The following is a 17,839-nucleotide window of genomic DNA, read 5'->3' on the forward strand; positions in this document are numbered from 1 at the left end:
AAAATGAGATAAATTATACTCTTTATCATACAACAAGTTAAAGATATCGATGAAATTGAACCAATCGAACACTTCATTAATCTTATCATGTAATTATATTTTATGAAACATGGATTGTATCAAAAAAAATCACAATAATCACGTCTCTATTACACAAGTTAAAGTTATTTATCTTGTTAGTAAAATCAAATTAGGTTTCTACAACCATTGAGATATTATAGGTTGATCAATTATGCGAAATGGAAATGATTGGTATCTTGATTATTATTAATAATAATTGTAACGTCTTGTGCAAAGCAACAGTTTTTTTGTTTTATTATTCTTTATTTTTACAAAAAAAAAGGGGGATTTGCCTCCATGCTAAAAAACCCTTTCAAGCAACAGTAATATGGCAAGATATGGAAACAATCGACATTTGTTTTAAAAGGTAAAATGTATTTCTCTGATTAAATCGGGAGCCGCGTGTTCTTCTTCAATCCTTTACTACCATGCCATTGATTTTTTATTTTATTTTTCTTATAGTTTTCATATTTCCAATAATGTCCTTTTTTTCACTATAAAAATATCTAATCTTTCTCGACTGCAAATGTACTTAGCCACCTCCACTTCTCAATTTCTTCTTTGTTTTCCATTATCTGGTACGTCTCCACCTTCTTCTTATTTTTGTTTCCTAAATTATACTATACATTTTACAAATTCTTTATAATAAGAAGATTCTTATACACTCTTTTCTTTTCTGCATTGCCATGCAAGTACTACGCTGCGAAAAAAAGATATTTACAAAGAGCGTTAATTATTTTTTTATTGTTATTTTTGGTGTAGTGGTAGTTACTTCCCTTTTCTTTTTTTTCTTTTTTTTTTGGCCTAACTTATCGCTGATTTTTATAAGTTTGTTTTGATTTTTTTTAAAGTTTTATTACACAGGACACTACGGAAAAATTATGGTGAAGTCTACGAACTTCTCACAGCAGCCAAACCAAGTAAGAAATATGATGATTAATTACACCAAACTTTATACTTCTGTTTAATCCTTTTTGCTTCCGCTTAAATTCTGACTTCTTTTAGGAATGAAAACTTTCTCTAAAAACCCGAAGAAATTAAGTGAAGGGAATTTTATTTTCTTTTTTTGTTTAAGCTACATGTCAAGTTGTAGCTTCTTGACCATATTTTAGTAAAAGATTGCGTTACCGTATCAAATTATTCTTGTATGTTTTTTTAGTAATATATACTATGAGAAACAATGGTATTACCCATCGTGATATAATGGTATACATAGTAGAATTAGTGAGAAACTTTTTTCATAAAAAAATATATTATTAATAGTTTTTTTTTTTTTACTACTGACTGATTCAACCAAAATATCTATAGAATTAGTTATGGTATATATTTCAATGAGCAAATAGTATAGTATTCTTTCTATTCTAATTTATCGACCTTCGAGATACAACACCTTGTTAGTTCGATCCGAAGAGAAGAATTACTTGAGATTTGATCATATGACTTGGGTACTACTGCAGCAGTCTTTAAACGTAATTTTAATTAACAAAATGTAATTCGTTCATTGAAAATATTCTATATGGAGTATATAGTTTGACCAAGCTGTTTTTTTTTTGTATAATTATTGTTTTTCTGATCGAGTGGAGACATAAAATTGGGAGTACTGATAGTACATGTCAATTAAATTGGGAAATGAAAATACAATGACTAGTAAGTGTACTTTCCTGCACCTCCTCAGCTTATGTACGATAAAGATCTGTTTAAATATCTACCACACTTCAAGAGGAAGCTTTACAAATTTACCTTGCACTAACTAGATTTATCAATCAGTACAATAATGTACATGTTATTTGTGAATCATCTTGGGCCAGATCACCCTAGGTGTAACTCAAGAGGTGTCTAAATAATGAACACGTCTTTTTATAAAAAATCAAAAGTAAATATTAACCCTACCTACCTAACTTCCTACATTGGGAATTATGAGAGTATTCTATGGTAGGAAATTCAAGGAAAACAAAAACAAGTTATTTTACTATATATATTGAGATAAATTATTTTATCAGTAAAGTATAAATAATAAGATAAATAATCTTAAAAATATTCTAATCAGATACAAAATTAAATAATCTTACATTTTATCAATAAGATTATTATATCATATACATACCCCAAACCACTCATTTAAGATATAAGGCATAATTGTAGTGGAAAACCATGTAAATAAATTACTATATCATATGCTTGAATCTTGAATAATTTAAAATTAATTAATTTTGATATAATGCAAATGGGTCCATGTTGTGTTGGTCGGTAGCTGCTAGTTGTCTCCCTGGTCGTTGGATAAAACATCGAAATATTGAACCATAAAATTGACTTAGCAATATACAACATGACCTTTAATTTTATTTTCTTTCGACTTCTATTATATCTGAAAACTTAAAATTATTAGAGCGAGTACACCTTTATTATTACTATTAATTAATTACTAACACTAATTTTCTTTTCGAGAAGATAAGCAGGGATGATGAATCAGCTGATCCTCCTTTTGAAGAAACATACAAGAAACTTTTTGACGACATAAGAATCGGAAAAGGATCTTCAAAAATCAACTACGAAAACCTGTTTGTGGTTGAAGAATGTGAGTTGCCATTAATAGATCTTGAACAACTAAAGGGAAGAGAATTTGAGAGAGAAGAATGCAAGAGAAAGATAGCACAAGCTTCACAAGAATGGGGTTTTTTCCAAGTTGTAAACCATGGTATATCACAGGATGTATTGTTGCAAATGAGAAAGGAACAAATGAAGCTTTTCAAAAAGCCATTTCATGAGAAAATGAATGACAAACAACTTAATTTCTCTGTGGGAAGTTACCGTTGGGGAACTCCTTCAGCTACTTGTCTTCAACAACTTTCTTGGTCTGAAGCTTTTCATGTACCTCTCACTGATATCTCCAATTCAACTCATCATCCAACAACCCTAAGGTACTATCTAAAATTATCACAAAGTTATCCTCCTACCTTTAATCATGTCAATATTGAAAGTTGAATTTAAATACTACCTCCGTTTCAAAAAATATGAACTCATTCCCCTTTTAGTCTGTTTAAAAAATAATAGTTTCTTTTTTTTTTTTGGTAACATTTTATTTTCAGTTTTCCATGGGTCATGTTTAAGGCCATCGGATCAAAGGACAATTTTGTATATTTGACCAAACTTTAATTTAGGACCCCAAAATTCAAAAGTCTTGTTTATATTATTAAACTTTATGTCAAGTCAAACCAGGTCATTCTTTGTGAAGTCTTATTTATATTATTAAACTTTGTGTCGAGTCAAACTAGATCATTCTTTGTGAAACGGAGGGAATAGTTTTTAAAAAAAGGTACCAGATTTTTTTTTGTCCTTTGTGGAGAGTTTAAATTGATTAGTTTGTTAAAAAGAAAAATAGACTAGAAAATAAAGTAGGTATAAACAAATTGAAATGAAAAAGCAAGATGTAATTATTTCGTGTTTCGTGAGGGTAAATGATTTTAACCTAATTAATAGTTTAGTGAAAGTAGTGTGTTTTATTTGTTTATTTATTGGAGATGAGTGAATTGTAAACTAAAAACATTATCTACACTAATATATATGAATCCGAGGAAGTTATGAGTAGTTGGCTGCCGATAATGTTCAAAAGTAGGTTTAGAATTGACAGGATTTTAATTCTGGATAAACTGAAAACTATCTTTTTGTTTTTATTATAATTAGGTTCCTACTTTTAGAAACTTTAATTTAGGATCTGCCGACTTAGAGAATCTTGTTTTGGAACAGCTGATAACGTTAATCATATAATAGTATAGTAAATGGTTATCATAAATTTCTTGTGTTGAGAGAGGAGGACACGTGGCCCATTCGAACTAAAGTCTTGTTCGACCATAGAATAAGTACTTTCTTCAACATAGAAAATGGGGTTAGATAACAATATAGAAATTTTTCTGTGGTCCAACAAAGATTATTAGTAACAATTTGATGTCATTAGAGAACACGCATTTTTTAAAAAAAAATTTAGGTCTTTAAGAATCAAGTATTATGAAACCATGCCCTAATTATTATTTTTTTCGAATGGACTAAATACAAATAATACATAAGTGGAATTAAATTAAATAACGAGTCTTTCTTGATTTAATCAGTTTATCCAAACATGTTTTTATTCAATGATTGAAATTTTATAAAAAAAAAATTCAAAAGAAATCGCCAATAGGAAAAGAAATTATTTTTTTAATTCAAAACATATCTTCATTCTTCTTTTATGCTAGCATATCTACTTCCTAACTTATTCAAGCTTTAATATATATATTCATAATATCTAACCCCACCCAATTCATCAAATAAAAGAGTAAAAAGACAAGGCGCTGTCTCATCAAAAGATCCTAAATATAGTGAAACATACACAAAGTGCATATATTTCGTGGTCTCAAAATCTGAGACACACATTTAGAGGTGCTTATGAATCTGCACATGATGGGTTTTGGACATAAAAGTTATTATATGTATACAAAATTAAGAGGGTTTGAATCTTTATTATAAACCACTTTGAATTGATACTTCCCTTGGACTCTAATCCTCTTTTTTTTTTCTTGGATGAACTCCAGCTCCACAATGGAACAGTTTGCAACAACTATATCTGAATTAGCACATGATTTAGCAAGAATTTTGTCAGAAAGAATGGGATATAAGTCGAAATATTTCAGAGAAACATGTTTGCCACACACTTGTTACGTTCGAATGAATCGATATCCAGCATGCCCTATTTCTCCACAAGTGTTTGGATTAATGCCACACACTGATAGTGATTTCCTCACAATATTGCATCAAGATGAGATTGGAGGGTTGCAATTAGTAAGAGATGGGAAATGGATTTCTGTTAAGCCTAATCCCCAAGCCCTAATTATCAACATTGGTGATTTGTTTCAGGTAATTAATATATAATAAGTTATTTACACTGTCAGTATATATATTAATTCTAAACGAAGCAAGTAATATAATGTAATCATCATGATGCAGGCTTGGAGCAATGGTGTTTATAAAAGTGTTAAGCACAGAGTTGTTACAAATAAAGCAAAAGAGAGATTCTCCACAGCATTTTTCTTATGCCCATCCTATGATACAGAAATAAGAAGCTGTTTTGAGCCTTCTGTTTATAAAAGATTCACCTTTAGAGAATTCAGACAACAAGTCCAAGAAGATGTTAAGAAATATGGTTATAAAGTAGGTCTCCCTAGGTTTCTTGTCTCAACTCACTAAACTCATATAAAATTTTGTTAGCAATTAAAAATGCATAATATATGTATGGTCATGACATTTTAAGAGCTGTTAAATAACAAAAATGTATAAGTCAATCTTTCTCATTTTTGAGTTTCAATTTAGAACTCAAAAATTAAATAGTGTAACGTGTACGTCCATATCTTATATATATAACTTCCTAGCTATATAAGTACTGCTTACCATGTAAGCATATGTGTCTAATCTAATTAAGTAATATTTTACTATATATAGTATTTCTAATGATACTTTATTAGTGGAAAGAAATATTTTTCTTGCTTTGTGATTGTGATTTATTGCTATCAAAAATATAATTTTTGTCTCAATTTTTACGGGTTATGCAAATTTAAATTAAGTTGATGACCTTATTTTTCTCTCTCCTTCTTTTTGTTTCCTCCTCCATATTGAGTCACAAGATCTAACCATCTAGCTAGGTTAAGAACCTGGCATTAACACGAATTCTTATAACTTGTATGATTGATATATGTTGAAGGTAATTTATCAAAATGATGACTTTAAGAAGGAAGGTGTGTAATCGAAATCAATAGAATAGTATTAAAATAGGCGATCAATTTGAATAATTGAACAATACATCTATACGAGTTTTACCTATCCATCAAGACTTGTAAAACAGTTTATTTCATGAGTGGAAGGATAATAGAAACAAGAGTCCGGAGCCTCAAGGGCAAAAAAATTGACAAAAATTTTAAAAATGCATATCAATTTTATTTTTTTTAAATCAAAAGGGCAAAATCGCTAGTGAGGTAGTGATTTTGTTTTGACGCAGTTATTCCGTTAAACAATCAAAATCGCTGACCTACCAGTAATTCTGTCCAAAAAGATTTTCCAGTTTTAAAAAGAAAATCTTTGTCCATGCAGTGTTTTTGAGAAACATTTTTTTAAAAAAAAATAAACAAAATCGCTGCAATGACAGTTATTTTACTATTTTTTTTAAATGCCGGGATTTAGGCGAAAAATGTTTTTCTTTTTAAAAATCACTCCCTTGGCAACTATTTTGGTGAAAGTTTTTTTTTAATCTTTAAGTAGTTTTCTATAAGCGGAAAGATAATTATATCTTATCTTCATTAATTTACTATTTTTTATTAGCAACCTGAATAGACAAAGGCTACTAAAATGAAAAAAAAAATGTTTATGGGAGTGATTTTGTTTTTTTTTTTCTAAAAAAAATCCCCATAAACGTTCACGAACAACGATTTACTTTTAAAAAATGAAAAAAATTAGACAAAACCAGCGATTTTGATTGTTTAACAGAGTAACGGAGTGAAATCAAAATTGCTACCCTACTAGCGATTTTGCCCCCTTCGTTAATCTTTTTTTATATATACTTTTTTGAAATTTTTGTCAATTTTTTTTGTCCTTTAAACTTCGAACTCATAGAACCAATTAGTGAACAATTTAAGTTATAACTTGTGTAAATTTAACTTTTATTTCTTTCGCTCCACACAATTTGTGAACATGTTATGATTCGTTTGTGAAAGTTATGATGTCGGAGATTGTTTTAGCAATAATTCTGTTAAACAGAGAAAATTTAAACAACTTCCTTAAATATTCCTATTTATTTGTGCAATTACCTTCTAAAAAATTGATGTTTCCTATTTATTTACCAACATGAGTGGCACTGGTGAGTAGTGATAGTGTTTCACCCATATTCAGAGGTCTCGGGTTCGAGCCTTTGGATATATAGAAAATATTGTGGAAGCGCCATCTTCCAAATAATCCTGTAGAGCACAATTTAAATTTAGTTGGAATTTCAATGTGAACTATGGACACCGAATAAAAAAAATAAGTATATTAATTAAGGGACTCAACCGAACCCTCCTTGGACCTTCCAACTGAACGTATGGGCGTAGGGATGGAACCAGATAGCCAATGTTGGCACCAGTTAAAATACATTCTGTTTGTAAGAATTATTTAAAAGTCAGCCAAAGTTAGTAATGACATAAGCCCCATCAAAATTTTCATATTAGTAACTTTGATAGTTAGATGTTAGAGCACAATATTCTCCATATATATAATAAGGCCTAACCAATTTCTTTCAAAAATATTTTGTGTTGTATTTAAATATTTTATTTTGTGTTGCATTGATGGCACTGGCAAGTGGCATTATTTCTAGTCACGTTTTGGCTACTAAAAATTGTTCCTGTTATTAATTTAGTTTTAAATTTTAATTATCTAGCTGTTGAGAACAAAAAATTATTTTATCATTAAATAAATTAGTTTGATGGACATATAGTGAAATTAAAAGGGTTATTATTAACATGGTTATGCTGAAGTGGTGGGACGATGAAACTACTACTTCTTTTAGTATATAAAATTTAAATTTGAGTGTAGGGTATAAAAAAGATGTTATTAATATACGGTCGCAATCCAAATTATATCGGCTCTAATGTGCTTCCGAACAGCCGCAACTAAAAATTGATAAATTAAAAGGCTTGTTGAGATTATTTGACTGTATGGAAAGTCAACGATGGAAGGACAAAAAAGTAATTTCAAAAACACAATAAAGCAGCCTTCATATAGAACGCAATCTGGGTTAGTCGGAGACGGAGAAAAAAACGCCGACGATCGGAGATGGCGCGAAGAATAGCGATCCACTGGTTCGCGCTCACATTTACTATCGTGCTCTCCCTTCTTGTTCAGCCTTCTTTCTCCATATACTGTGACGAAGATGACTGTTACGATCTCCTTGGGTAATCTATCTCCTTTTAAACTATCATCTTTTCTAATTCTTATTATTTTTTTCACCTATTTTTAATTTTTTTTTTGCAGGGTCACTCAAAATGCCAATTCTTCTGAAATCAAGAAAGCTTATTACAAGCTCTCTCTAAAACAGTAAAAAAATTTTGCTTATCTCAACTGATTTTTAATTTTTGTTTATTTGGTTGAATTGGGAAGTTATTGATAATTGTGTTGTTTAGTCATCCAGATAAAAACCCTGATCCAGAATCAAAGAAGCTTTTTGTGAAAATTGCAAATGCTTATGAGGTAATTAATGTTCTGCTTCTGAGGTTTAGTTTTCTTTTGTTTGCTTCAGTAATTTGTGAGACTTATTAGCATATCAAATTGGGATTTCAATTATGTGCATTGAAAAAAGAAAATCCAACGATAAACAAGCTGCAGAGCTTATTTTTGAAGCAAGAAAAGGTAGCCCAGAAGAAGAATTAGATGAAAGTGTCATAACTTGAGTGAATTTGGGTAAATACTAATGGAGTATTCATTTCATACTGGGTAAAAAAAAAGAGCTTTCTGTTGCCTTGGTCCGCACATTGTGTTTTCGATCAGCGAGATGCATCTAATCTAACACAAATGCTAGCTTTATGCCATGTTATATGTTTTGTTTGACTGGAAGGGGTCAAAGATGTTATACTACTAGGTAAAAAGGTTATGTTTTATAGAGAAGAACAAAAAGGTTGTGAAAGATACTAATGGAAATATGGAACATGGTCTAACCGTTTGGGATGTCATATAGTTGGGATGGGGGGAGTAGTATGTAATTTTGATAAATATTAAGGGTTGATTTTCCCCGTAGATTTTGAAAAACGAAGCCACAAGGGAGCAGTATGATTATGCACTTGCCCATCCAGAGGAGGTTAGTTTCCTTTGCTCTTTTGGTTACATATTTATTTGCGTAAATATTTTGCCAGGAGTCCTGGTGCTGACATTTTTATTCCCTAGTAGTATCTTGGAGTCCAGCTTATGTGTATTGAACTTTCTTGGGCAATGCTATTACACTTTTCATTTGACAAATGATAATCAAGTTGCATACTAATGTGTTTTCTTATGCTTTTGAATTTTCAGTTTTTCTACAATACAGCACGGTATTACCATGCTTACTATGGTCACAAAACGGTGAGTCTTTTGCTATTCCCTTCCAGATATTTGTATTCTTTGTTAACACTTCATATGGGTGAAACTTTGATCTTGAGATTTCATTATACATGTAAAGTTCATTTTATACTCACTTAGCTGTTTGTGTTTGAAATTATAGGATACCCGTGCTGTCCTCGTTGGTCTTCTTTTGATAGTCTCAATATTTCAGTATCTGAATCAGTGGACAAGATATAATCAGGTAAGTAAGTACTAAACATTCATCACTATGATTTCTCTCAGTTTGTAAGCTGCGTTAGCAATCAATGGTTAAAGACGAGATCGTTGTATTATAGTCTGGAAATTGAAGAATGCTGTCCTTCTCAAAAAAAAATAAATTGAAGAATGCTGTCCTGACTTTTATTTTGCTTGATTTCCTATATTTATTTTAGTTTTATGATTTGAAAAATGTAAAATTCCCGTGATGACATTTTATAGTTTGACGATCTAAGAGCAGTGTGATCCTTAGGCAATAAAAGAAAAGAACGGTCTTATGATGATCGATGACATTAAGTGAGATGATTCTTATGTATAAGTAAGTGTGTGCCTTGAGTATTTGTCTGGGTAAACCTAGTTGATATGAAGATGCATCATTTTATGATTATCTATCGACTATCTTACGAGGTGTATTTGTTTGTTTGACTATTTGTAGATTATTATTATTTTTTTATTGATACATTTGAGGATAATATTTAATAACTAAACTAGTAATCAATAACTAAACTAGAAAATTGGTCCTCTAGCCATGTTACTCCTGTAATCCTATTCTGATGCACCTATTGTCATTAATATAATAATATGATTCACCAGAAGTGAAAGCGGAACAAATATGGATTTGGATTATTCAAGTCTTATTTTGTGGCTAGAACGTGAGAAAATAGTGTACTCGGATGAGTTAATTAGGACAGCAATAGCATGTATATCGATGAAGAGTCTGGAGAACTAGGAGAAATACATTAACTAAAAACAATGGTGTTACTAAGAATGATCCAATTAACCATGCATCTATCCTTATTTAGAGAAAATCAATCATAATACTACCACTTTTACTCTAGCTATCCACCTATTGCAACTCTCCACCTTTATCAGGGTTTGGAACCTACTATGTTTTGTGAATCCTAAATAGGTCGAGTTAATGACAAGTACTGTGACTGTTCTGAAAATTTAAGCGGAAGAAGGATGAGATTTTGTGAACTTTATGCTGTAGCTGTACACCCTTGATCTTAGTCTGCAGAAAACACCTTCGAAGCAACAAAAACTTCAGGAAGTTTTGGCATGATTCTAAAAGAACTCTACCCTCTTCTGAATGAGCATCGGAAGATTCAGTTGCTGCCAAAAATTGCATACATGCCAATAAGAATAAGACCAACATGAGGCAGATTCTAAGGCAAGGAAGATACCATAAATTTTTCCAATTTAATATTAAATAATCAATCATCTAGATACACTCCAAGATTCACAATAAAATATAAAGAGGTTTCTTACATACTCTTTTCTTCACTTTTCTGCATTACCTAGTTTGATTTGTAATGGAAATTCAAAATGATTTTGGGTGAGCAATTTTATTGTTTAGTGGGAAACATTGCAAAACAGCAGTTGGACTCCAAAAGCATGCAATATATTGAAAGGTTACATCATGGTAAATAAAATAAAACAAAATAAAATTCTCCTTATGTTGAATTCTGTGAGACAGTAATATCTAGCTTAAGCTAAAAGTAGAAAAGAGTGACCTGTAGTTGCAGATGGAAATAGTTCTTTTTTGGCTTCTTACTAGTACTTTGCCATGTGTTATAAATTCTGATTTCCTCTTTTATCAGGCTATTGACATGGTCAAGAAAACACCAGCTTATAAAAACAAGCTACGTGCTTTGGAGCTTCAACGCACTGGAGGAATGACTAATAGGAAGAAGGGCAACAAGCCGATGGACAAGTATGAGCATATGTTTTGTTTATTGACTATGCAACCTGAATCTTCTGGTTTAGCTTGATGAAATATACTATTCTTTTCATAAGGGCTGTCATTCAAATTTGCTTATTTGCTAAATCTGGGTTTATCAGCCGAATTTGCTATTTGTGACAGGAAGGTGGAAGAAGAACTTGGCAAGGAACTCAACTTGGACATAAAGGGCACCGAAAAGCCTTCTGTTTGGGAACTAATTGGAATCCGTTTTATACTTCTTCCTTACACTCTGGGAAAGGTAGTAGCATTTTGGTGTTTTATGCATAACAATGAAATGAAAATACGATCCAAATTTCCTGGCGCTTATTGTTTGTTCTGCTAGAAAGTTTAAAATAAGATATACTGTATGCTTATGAATACAAGATATTTAGGGTTCCTGACATTCTTCATATGTCTTCTGAAGCTGTTACTGTGGTATGGATGCTGGTTCTGGAGGTACAATGTCAAGCATGCTCCATATTCATGGGAAGATGCCTCCTATTTGACACGAAGGTCACTTCGGGCTTCTCTTGATTCATGGATATCTATTGGTAAGACAAACTGATTTTCCTGTGTTTACGAACACCGTGGTAGTGTTGAGTAATGTAGATGGCCAAGGTAAAAGCAAAAAACTTTCAGATTGCATGTGCATATCTTGAGAAATGTAGATAAAGTTTTTGGGATGTATATGCGATTGTGATGCTTTTTACAAATGTTTCCCCGATTATTGCTGCTTGGCATACTACCAATATATTGTTTTTAATAAAGTTTCTTTTAATTTCTTGCTGTTTATGATTTCTTCCAATCATGCTTCTTTCATCAGACGAATCAACCAAGGAAGATCTTATTGAAAGACGGCTTTGGGAGAAGTCCAACTTTGAAAGCTATGTGGCTGAGATGCGCAAGGAATCAAAGCGCCGAAGATAAAAAGTTTTTGGTTTTACTCAAAGCTATGTGTAGGATGAGACCAGTTTTGATGGGGGAGAGTATTCTGAGACATGAAGCAGGAAGTCTAATGTTAAATTATCGAAGAAAGCAGAATTCTTTTGACAAGGAGAGCTATTGAATTGATAAGTATGTCATAGAACTTGGATTTTCACGGTCAGTGTCATAGCTATATTAGTACTCAAAATAATACTATACAGAAAACATATTGAGACAGATACAAGCATATTGCATTTGGAGCAATTTTGGGGGACGACTGCTGCTCCCCACTTGCTGTTGTAATGCTAGGTTAGAATGTGTTGAAGCATCTATATGTTCTGAAAAGACAGGAACTCTGTTCCATATAATGAACTTCATACTTGGCTATGTTGTATTTGTATGTACCATAGTCTTAACTGGTCAACTGTGAACATGAAAATGGCAGGTCTGTCATTGCCAGTTGAACGTGTTAGCTCCTCTCGACTATATGCTTTCGATCTGCATTAACTTCTGCATATATGAGATTAAAATTTTGAGTGCACCTCCCTCCATGTAGGGTGAGTTGAATGCCATTCCAACCATCGGAGGGCAAAAATGCTTCTTTGGTCTTTAACCTTTTTCATCAACCAGAAATGAAGAATAAAAGTAATTTCAAGCTGGTTAAAATATGAAAAAACTTTTTTTAATAAAATAAAGAAGATGAGGAATACACTTTCAAGCTTTATTCTATTAAGACTGCATGTTGCTCCCTGACCTTGAGTTTTTATGGACGAATAATATTGTGAGAACTTCTCCACAACTGCATTTATACATGGTGAGATTTATTTATAGCTTGATTGGGAATGAGAAAGTTGAATGTATGTTGTTAATGTTGATTAAGAGAAGAGCACATAATAGCATATTTGGCGTGAATGCAGGCACGATGTAGATGCTTTTACATAAAATAATTTTCTGTAGATCCTTGGACTTCCTAAATATGAACCACTCGTTGGGAGTGTTTTAAATTTTTTTGTTAAAGCGGAATTCAATATAAATGGTGCATCATAGCTATTAAATGAATCTCTCGGTGAAGCGCAGAGAAAACCAAGAAGCACCAGCAGAATTCTCGACCCTCCATTAATAGTCAATTAAGTAGTCAGCTTGTAGAATTGGTTAGCAGCTGTTTTCATTGATTTAATGGCAATAACAAGGCTAATCTAAGTAAAATGCCACATAGCTATGTACTGCGAACATACTTTCAGAGACTCCAGATTGATAACAAGCCTGAACTTCTCACAGAAAATCAATTTGCAAAGACAAGGCTGTAATTAATGTTTCAAAAGATCACCCATTTTACAGCGCTTCATACGGGGCAAGCTATTTTAGTATTTTTACAGAATCATGGATACGGAATCAAATGGTTCTCATTGCATTCACAAAGTAAGAACAATCCTCTAAGATAAGCGTGCTCAGGTAACATTGAAGTTAGTTCGTCAACCATGTCCACGTCATACATTGCTCTGTTTGTATAGCTTGGTGTCAAGAACTTGCTTTCCACACATTGCACATACTCCTGCACAGGGAAAACACTTTAGACAAGACATAAAGAACGATACCCTAAATATAAATCATTTGGAACTAGAATTGCATTAATATTAAATCATATGCAATTCCAAAGTACTCTTCATTACCTTTACTATAAGCACAGGTATGACAATATTTGCCATCTTGATGCACTTGTTGTTTGCAAATAGTGCACTTTGTATTTCCATAAGGTGACCACCTGCAATACAAGTAGTTCCCTGATAAGAAAGTATCAAAACGATGACAAATACAATCAAACTGCATTTGTTATCCCAACAAATCATATAAAACATTTCATTCAGCACGACACTTACCAGAGGATGCTGATGACTAAAGAGTGAAAATGGTTGCAAAGCACCTTGCAACACCAACTTAGGCTATCCACTTATCACTTTTAACATTGCAATACAATGATTTCTATTTTTTTATTTGGGATTTCAAGAACTTATTATTTGAGATTTCAAGAACTTATATTGATTCTATGGTCTAATGGAAGCATACTGTAGTCAATATTCTTGCCTAAATGGTGCATTGCATTCTTTCTCCACAAAGTGGGGTACAATTGCTCCTCTTCCAGAGGTGTACCAATCCAACTATAATTCCATGTCTTATACAAAGAAAATCCGAGGAAAACAACTTGTTCTAAACGTTTTTTTTAATAAACAATTGTTCAGCTGTTCGGTTTCGATCCCACGACCCTTGGCCTGGTTATGACTATTATCCTATGACCTATATTGTGTGGAAGGGGGTATAAACCAAACTGACCATAATCATAACTGTTCAGCATCTGAACTTATCAAATTCAAAGACAGCTCTTAGAAGAATTTACAAGAGAAACTTTCAACACAATGTTTGCTTCTGCCGTAATAATCCCATTCAATTAGAGTATCTCTCCCCTTTCCCTATTTTCACATGGTACCCGGTATTTGTATGAGATCCAATACCTTCAAATAGGCACTGGCCAAAGTTTTCGTTCATTCCTCTTTCCTGCTTTCAGAGATTCATTTCTGCTAGTACAACATCTCTTTGACTTCATACTGATTATCTTATATTATCCAGAATTCTACTGCAGTAATTCAGGCAGACCTTGCTTTTAGCTCAAACCACTATTTCCAACATTGAAGGTGTCAATAACATGAGTAATCAGAAGGAAGATTTGTCAGAGACATCTACGTGGAACTTGTTCAATTTTACTTGTGTAAATTTTCCCTTTTTTTTCATAAATAAGACAAGGGTTCCTCATATAACATCATACTGGAGTGCAGTTCAGTCTGAACTACTTAAACACACAATTTCAACCTTTAAGATTAGCATTAGCAAATTCCAAGATCAGAAAGAATCATTGCAAGACTCTCATGTTTCATGTGTCTCAGTGTATGTAGCGTGGGCCATTGGAGAGGGGGGGAGGGGTGGACAGGTGGGGGCTTTTAAAAAAAAGGGATGAGAAAAGGACTTGAATTTCCCTCTTAGGATACACCTTACTTTTGGATTGTGTTCTCTCCCTCACAATCTACTCAACTGTTTCCTTCATTGGTTTGAAAAACAAGCACCCCAATAAGAAATACAGATCTCTCAGCCAAATGAATTATATTTCATCTACAAACAATAATACAGCTAAGATAAAAGTACTCAAGTCAGTAATTTTTACTTCTATCTGTAATGATGCTGGTTTCCGTACAATTTCACTGGCACCTTCTATCTCCCACCAGCCCAGGTACGGGGAAACTCTGCCCACCAACGGGCAGGTACATTGGAAGACATGCTTAGCGTTCTTTAGATTCTGCTTGATTTTAAAGCCTTGGTCTCCATGGTTTGCACCCACTTCATTGATCCCTAGGTCACACATTTGGGTGCTACTCAGGTTCGCAAATTTACTACAGCTAATCAGTCGTTACTAACCAGCATTAGAAAAAACCTGACTACCCAGTAATTTAACATATGAACCTTCTAGAGAAGAAAGTAATTGAGTTCTGATAGATGAAAGTTTTGGTTTGTTATAATGAATCTCAATTGACTGGCATCACAGATCAATCAGAAATTCATAGAAGAAAGCGAGCATATAATCAAAAAATAAAATTCCCTTAAAAAAAGCAAGCATACGATTCTGAGTTATTCTCCTTCTCTTCTAAGGTCAGGTCAGTTAAAAGGGAAATTTACAAGGAGACTGAAATTCACTCTCAGGACGGACTGGTTAAAGCGATTAACCAAAACGAAAAGAATAAAAGGAAGAACAAGAAGTAACCTTTTCTTCTTGGAGAGCAGTTTGTTCTCGTTAATCTTACGGCCTCCGCCTTCAGTAGTGTTGCTGGCACCTTCCTTCCATTTATCAGGAACAATCACCTTGGACAACTTCTTCTCACCTGAAAATACAATTTATGAAACCCTAGATCATAATCAATTGCTCATAAATTGCTTGTAATGAACAATTTGTGAATGAAGAGGGGAATTCGGACTTACACTTATCGCAAACCATAGTTGCAGTTGGCGAGCTAGATTCAAATTGCGACAGAGAAAGAGAGTTTTTCAACTCCGGCCAAGAAGGAAAAAAATTGATGAGGGTTGAATAATATATGCGAAGACGGGGCGGGGCGGTGGAGATCAGAGGAAAATATATGGAGTTACGCGTAAGAGCCGCTTGATTAAATACTTGAGAGGTGTATTGCTATTTTTTTATTGGAAAAAGGTCAAAATTATTTTTAAATTATGCTAAATAAATTATTCATATTCTTTTTTATATTTTGAGATTAAAAATATCTTATTATTATCTCAAGAAATCATAAATATCCTTCAAAATTAACATTCCAAATTTTTAATGATATGACAAGCCACGTGAACTAATTCCTTCACCTAAGCTGCCAACGAGAATTCCCCAATGGTGATTGAGATTGGGATATTCTTAATTTTCCTTGTTCAATTTTTTTTGAGACGGGGATTAAACAATTTAGCTAACTTGTCTTGATTTTAGAGGTGTAATGTTTTACTTTTTTGATGCAATTAAATTATCACTTATTGAATTTATGAAGGAAAAAAAGAGTTCTGGTGATGGTAAGGGTACAATGAATAATGAGGGGAATTTAATTTAATTGGATGGATGAATTGATGGGTAAGTAAGCATGGGTTAGTGGGAATCCTAGTTGGCAACTTAGGTGGAGGGAGTAGTCCACGTGGCTTACCATATCATTAAAAGTTTGGGGTGTTAATTTGGAGGGTATTTATGGTCTTTTGAGATAATGGTGGGATATTTTTTATCTCAAAATATAACGAAGGGTATAAATGATTTATTTCGCATAATTTAGGGGCAATTTTGATCCTTTTGCATTTTTATGTAGGATAAATATTGAAAACATTCGTAAACTTACCGTAAATTATTAGTTTAGTTTAATAAAATATTGGATAAATATTTTAGATTGTAACACGTGTCCATCGCTAGTAAAAAATGTATATACGCTTCGAAATTTGAACGGTAAAGATATTAACATTCTAAAAGTACAACGAAGGGTATTTACATATCATTTACGATAGTTCGGGGGTATATTTGTCTTTTTTCTCTTAACAAAATATAGAAGACTTTTGATCATGTGGTCCTAAATTAAAGTTATATCAAATATACAAAATTGTCATTTGATCTTATGGCCTTAAACATGTCACATGAAAAGTTATTACCAAAAAAAGAAAGAAGTCATTCTTTTTTAAACAGACTAAAAAAAAGGTCATTCTTTTTTAAACAGAGAGAGTAATAAGTAATTCATGTCAAGTTTAAGAGTGTTTCAACATTTTTATTATTTGGTAAATGTTTAACTATATTTGAGATATATTTGAAAGTTGAAAATTTACACCCTCAATATTTTAAAATTAACTTTACGCTTATTGTACTTTGAACTCCTCGATCCAAGAATATATAGGAAGTAAAAAAAAAAGTAAGACGCATATACTCTATTCTTTCAAACTTTAGTTTGTGAATTATATATGCAGTGGCGGATTATACGTGAGTTTCAGAGGGATTGCGACAAAAAATTACAGTATATATATACGATAAATTTTTTATATTTTTTAGATACATATATTTTGAACTACTTAATAATAAAGAGAAATTGATGGTGTTGTGACAAGTCCCCTCAAAAATTTTAAAGGCTTATTTACTCCTGAGTTCACCACTGGATATATTTTTATTATTGATTTATGAAATTCTGCACCCACATCCTATTGGATATATCCACAACTATATATATA

At 32.3% G+C, this 17,839-nt stretch overlaps 3 protein-coding genes across 6 annotated transcripts; 2 read left to right on the forward strand and 1 right to left on the reverse strand.

The window, feature by feature from the left end:
• Nucleotides 1-485: 485 nt before the first annotated feature.
• LOC107009606 (gibberellin 2-beta-dioxygenase 8) lies at nucleotides 486-5,467 on the forward strand. 4 transcript variants are annotated; one of them, XM_027914401.1, is made up of 5 exons: nucleotides 486-638; nucleotides 912-980; nucleotides 2,506-2,978; nucleotides 4,626-4,947; nucleotides 5,038-5,467. In XM_027914401.1, exons 2-5 carry the CDS (start codon nucleotides 942-944, stop codon nucleotides 5,275-5,277), a joined length of 1,074 nt encoding a protein of 357 aa, XP_027770202.1. In that variant the 5' UTR covers nucleotides 486-638; nucleotides 912-941; the 3' UTR covers nucleotides 5,278-5,467. The 4 variants fall into 4 exon arrangements, with proteins under 4 accessions (XP_027770202.1, XP_015064437.1, XP_015064438.1 ...); XM_015208951.2 differs by having other exon boundaries at nucleotides 487-638; nucleotides 2,509-2,978; XM_015208952.2 differs by having other exon boundaries at nucleotides 572-638; nucleotides 925-980.
• Nucleotides 5,468-7,842: 2,375 nt separating this feature from the next.
• Nucleotides 7,843-12,529, forward strand: LOC107008676 (chaperone protein dnaJ 50). The gene is made up of 10 exons (XM_015207810.2): nucleotides 7,843-8,006; nucleotides 8,086-8,148; nucleotides 8,235-8,301; nucleotides 8,846-8,905; nucleotides 9,115-9,165; nucleotides 9,305-9,385; nucleotides 11,001-11,113; nucleotides 11,264-11,381; nucleotides 11,547-11,673; nucleotides 11,946-12,529. Exons 1-10 carry the CDS (start codon nucleotides 7,888-7,890, stop codon nucleotides 12,047-12,049), a joined length of 903 nt encoding a protein of 300 aa, XP_015063296.1. The 5' UTR covers nucleotides 7,843-7,887; the 3' UTR covers nucleotides 12,050-12,529.
• A 759-nt stretch (nucleotides 12,530-13,288) lies between these two features.
• Nucleotides 13,289-16,228, reverse strand: LOC107009140 (cysteine-rich PDZ-binding protein). The gene is made up of 4 exons (XM_015208416.2): nucleotides 16,067-16,228; nucleotides 15,852-15,969; nucleotides 13,717-13,808; nucleotides 13,289-13,598 (listed from the first exon to the last, which is right to left on the reverse strand). Exons 1-4 carry the CDS (start codon nucleotides 16,080-16,082, stop codon nucleotides 13,534-13,536), a joined length of 291 nt encoding a protein of 96 aa, XP_015063902.1. The 5' UTR covers nucleotides 16,083-16,228; the 3' UTR covers nucleotides 13,289-13,533.
• Nucleotides 16,229-17,839: the final 1,611 nt, after the last annotated feature.

The sequence above is a fragment of the Solanum pennellii genome, chromosome 2, assembly GCF_001406875.1.
Source record: "Solanum pennellii chromosome 2, SPENNV200".
In the NCBI taxonomy this organism is placed as follows: Eukaryota; Viridiplantae; Streptophyta; class Magnoliopsida; order Solanales; family Solanaceae; genus Solanum; species Solanum pennellii.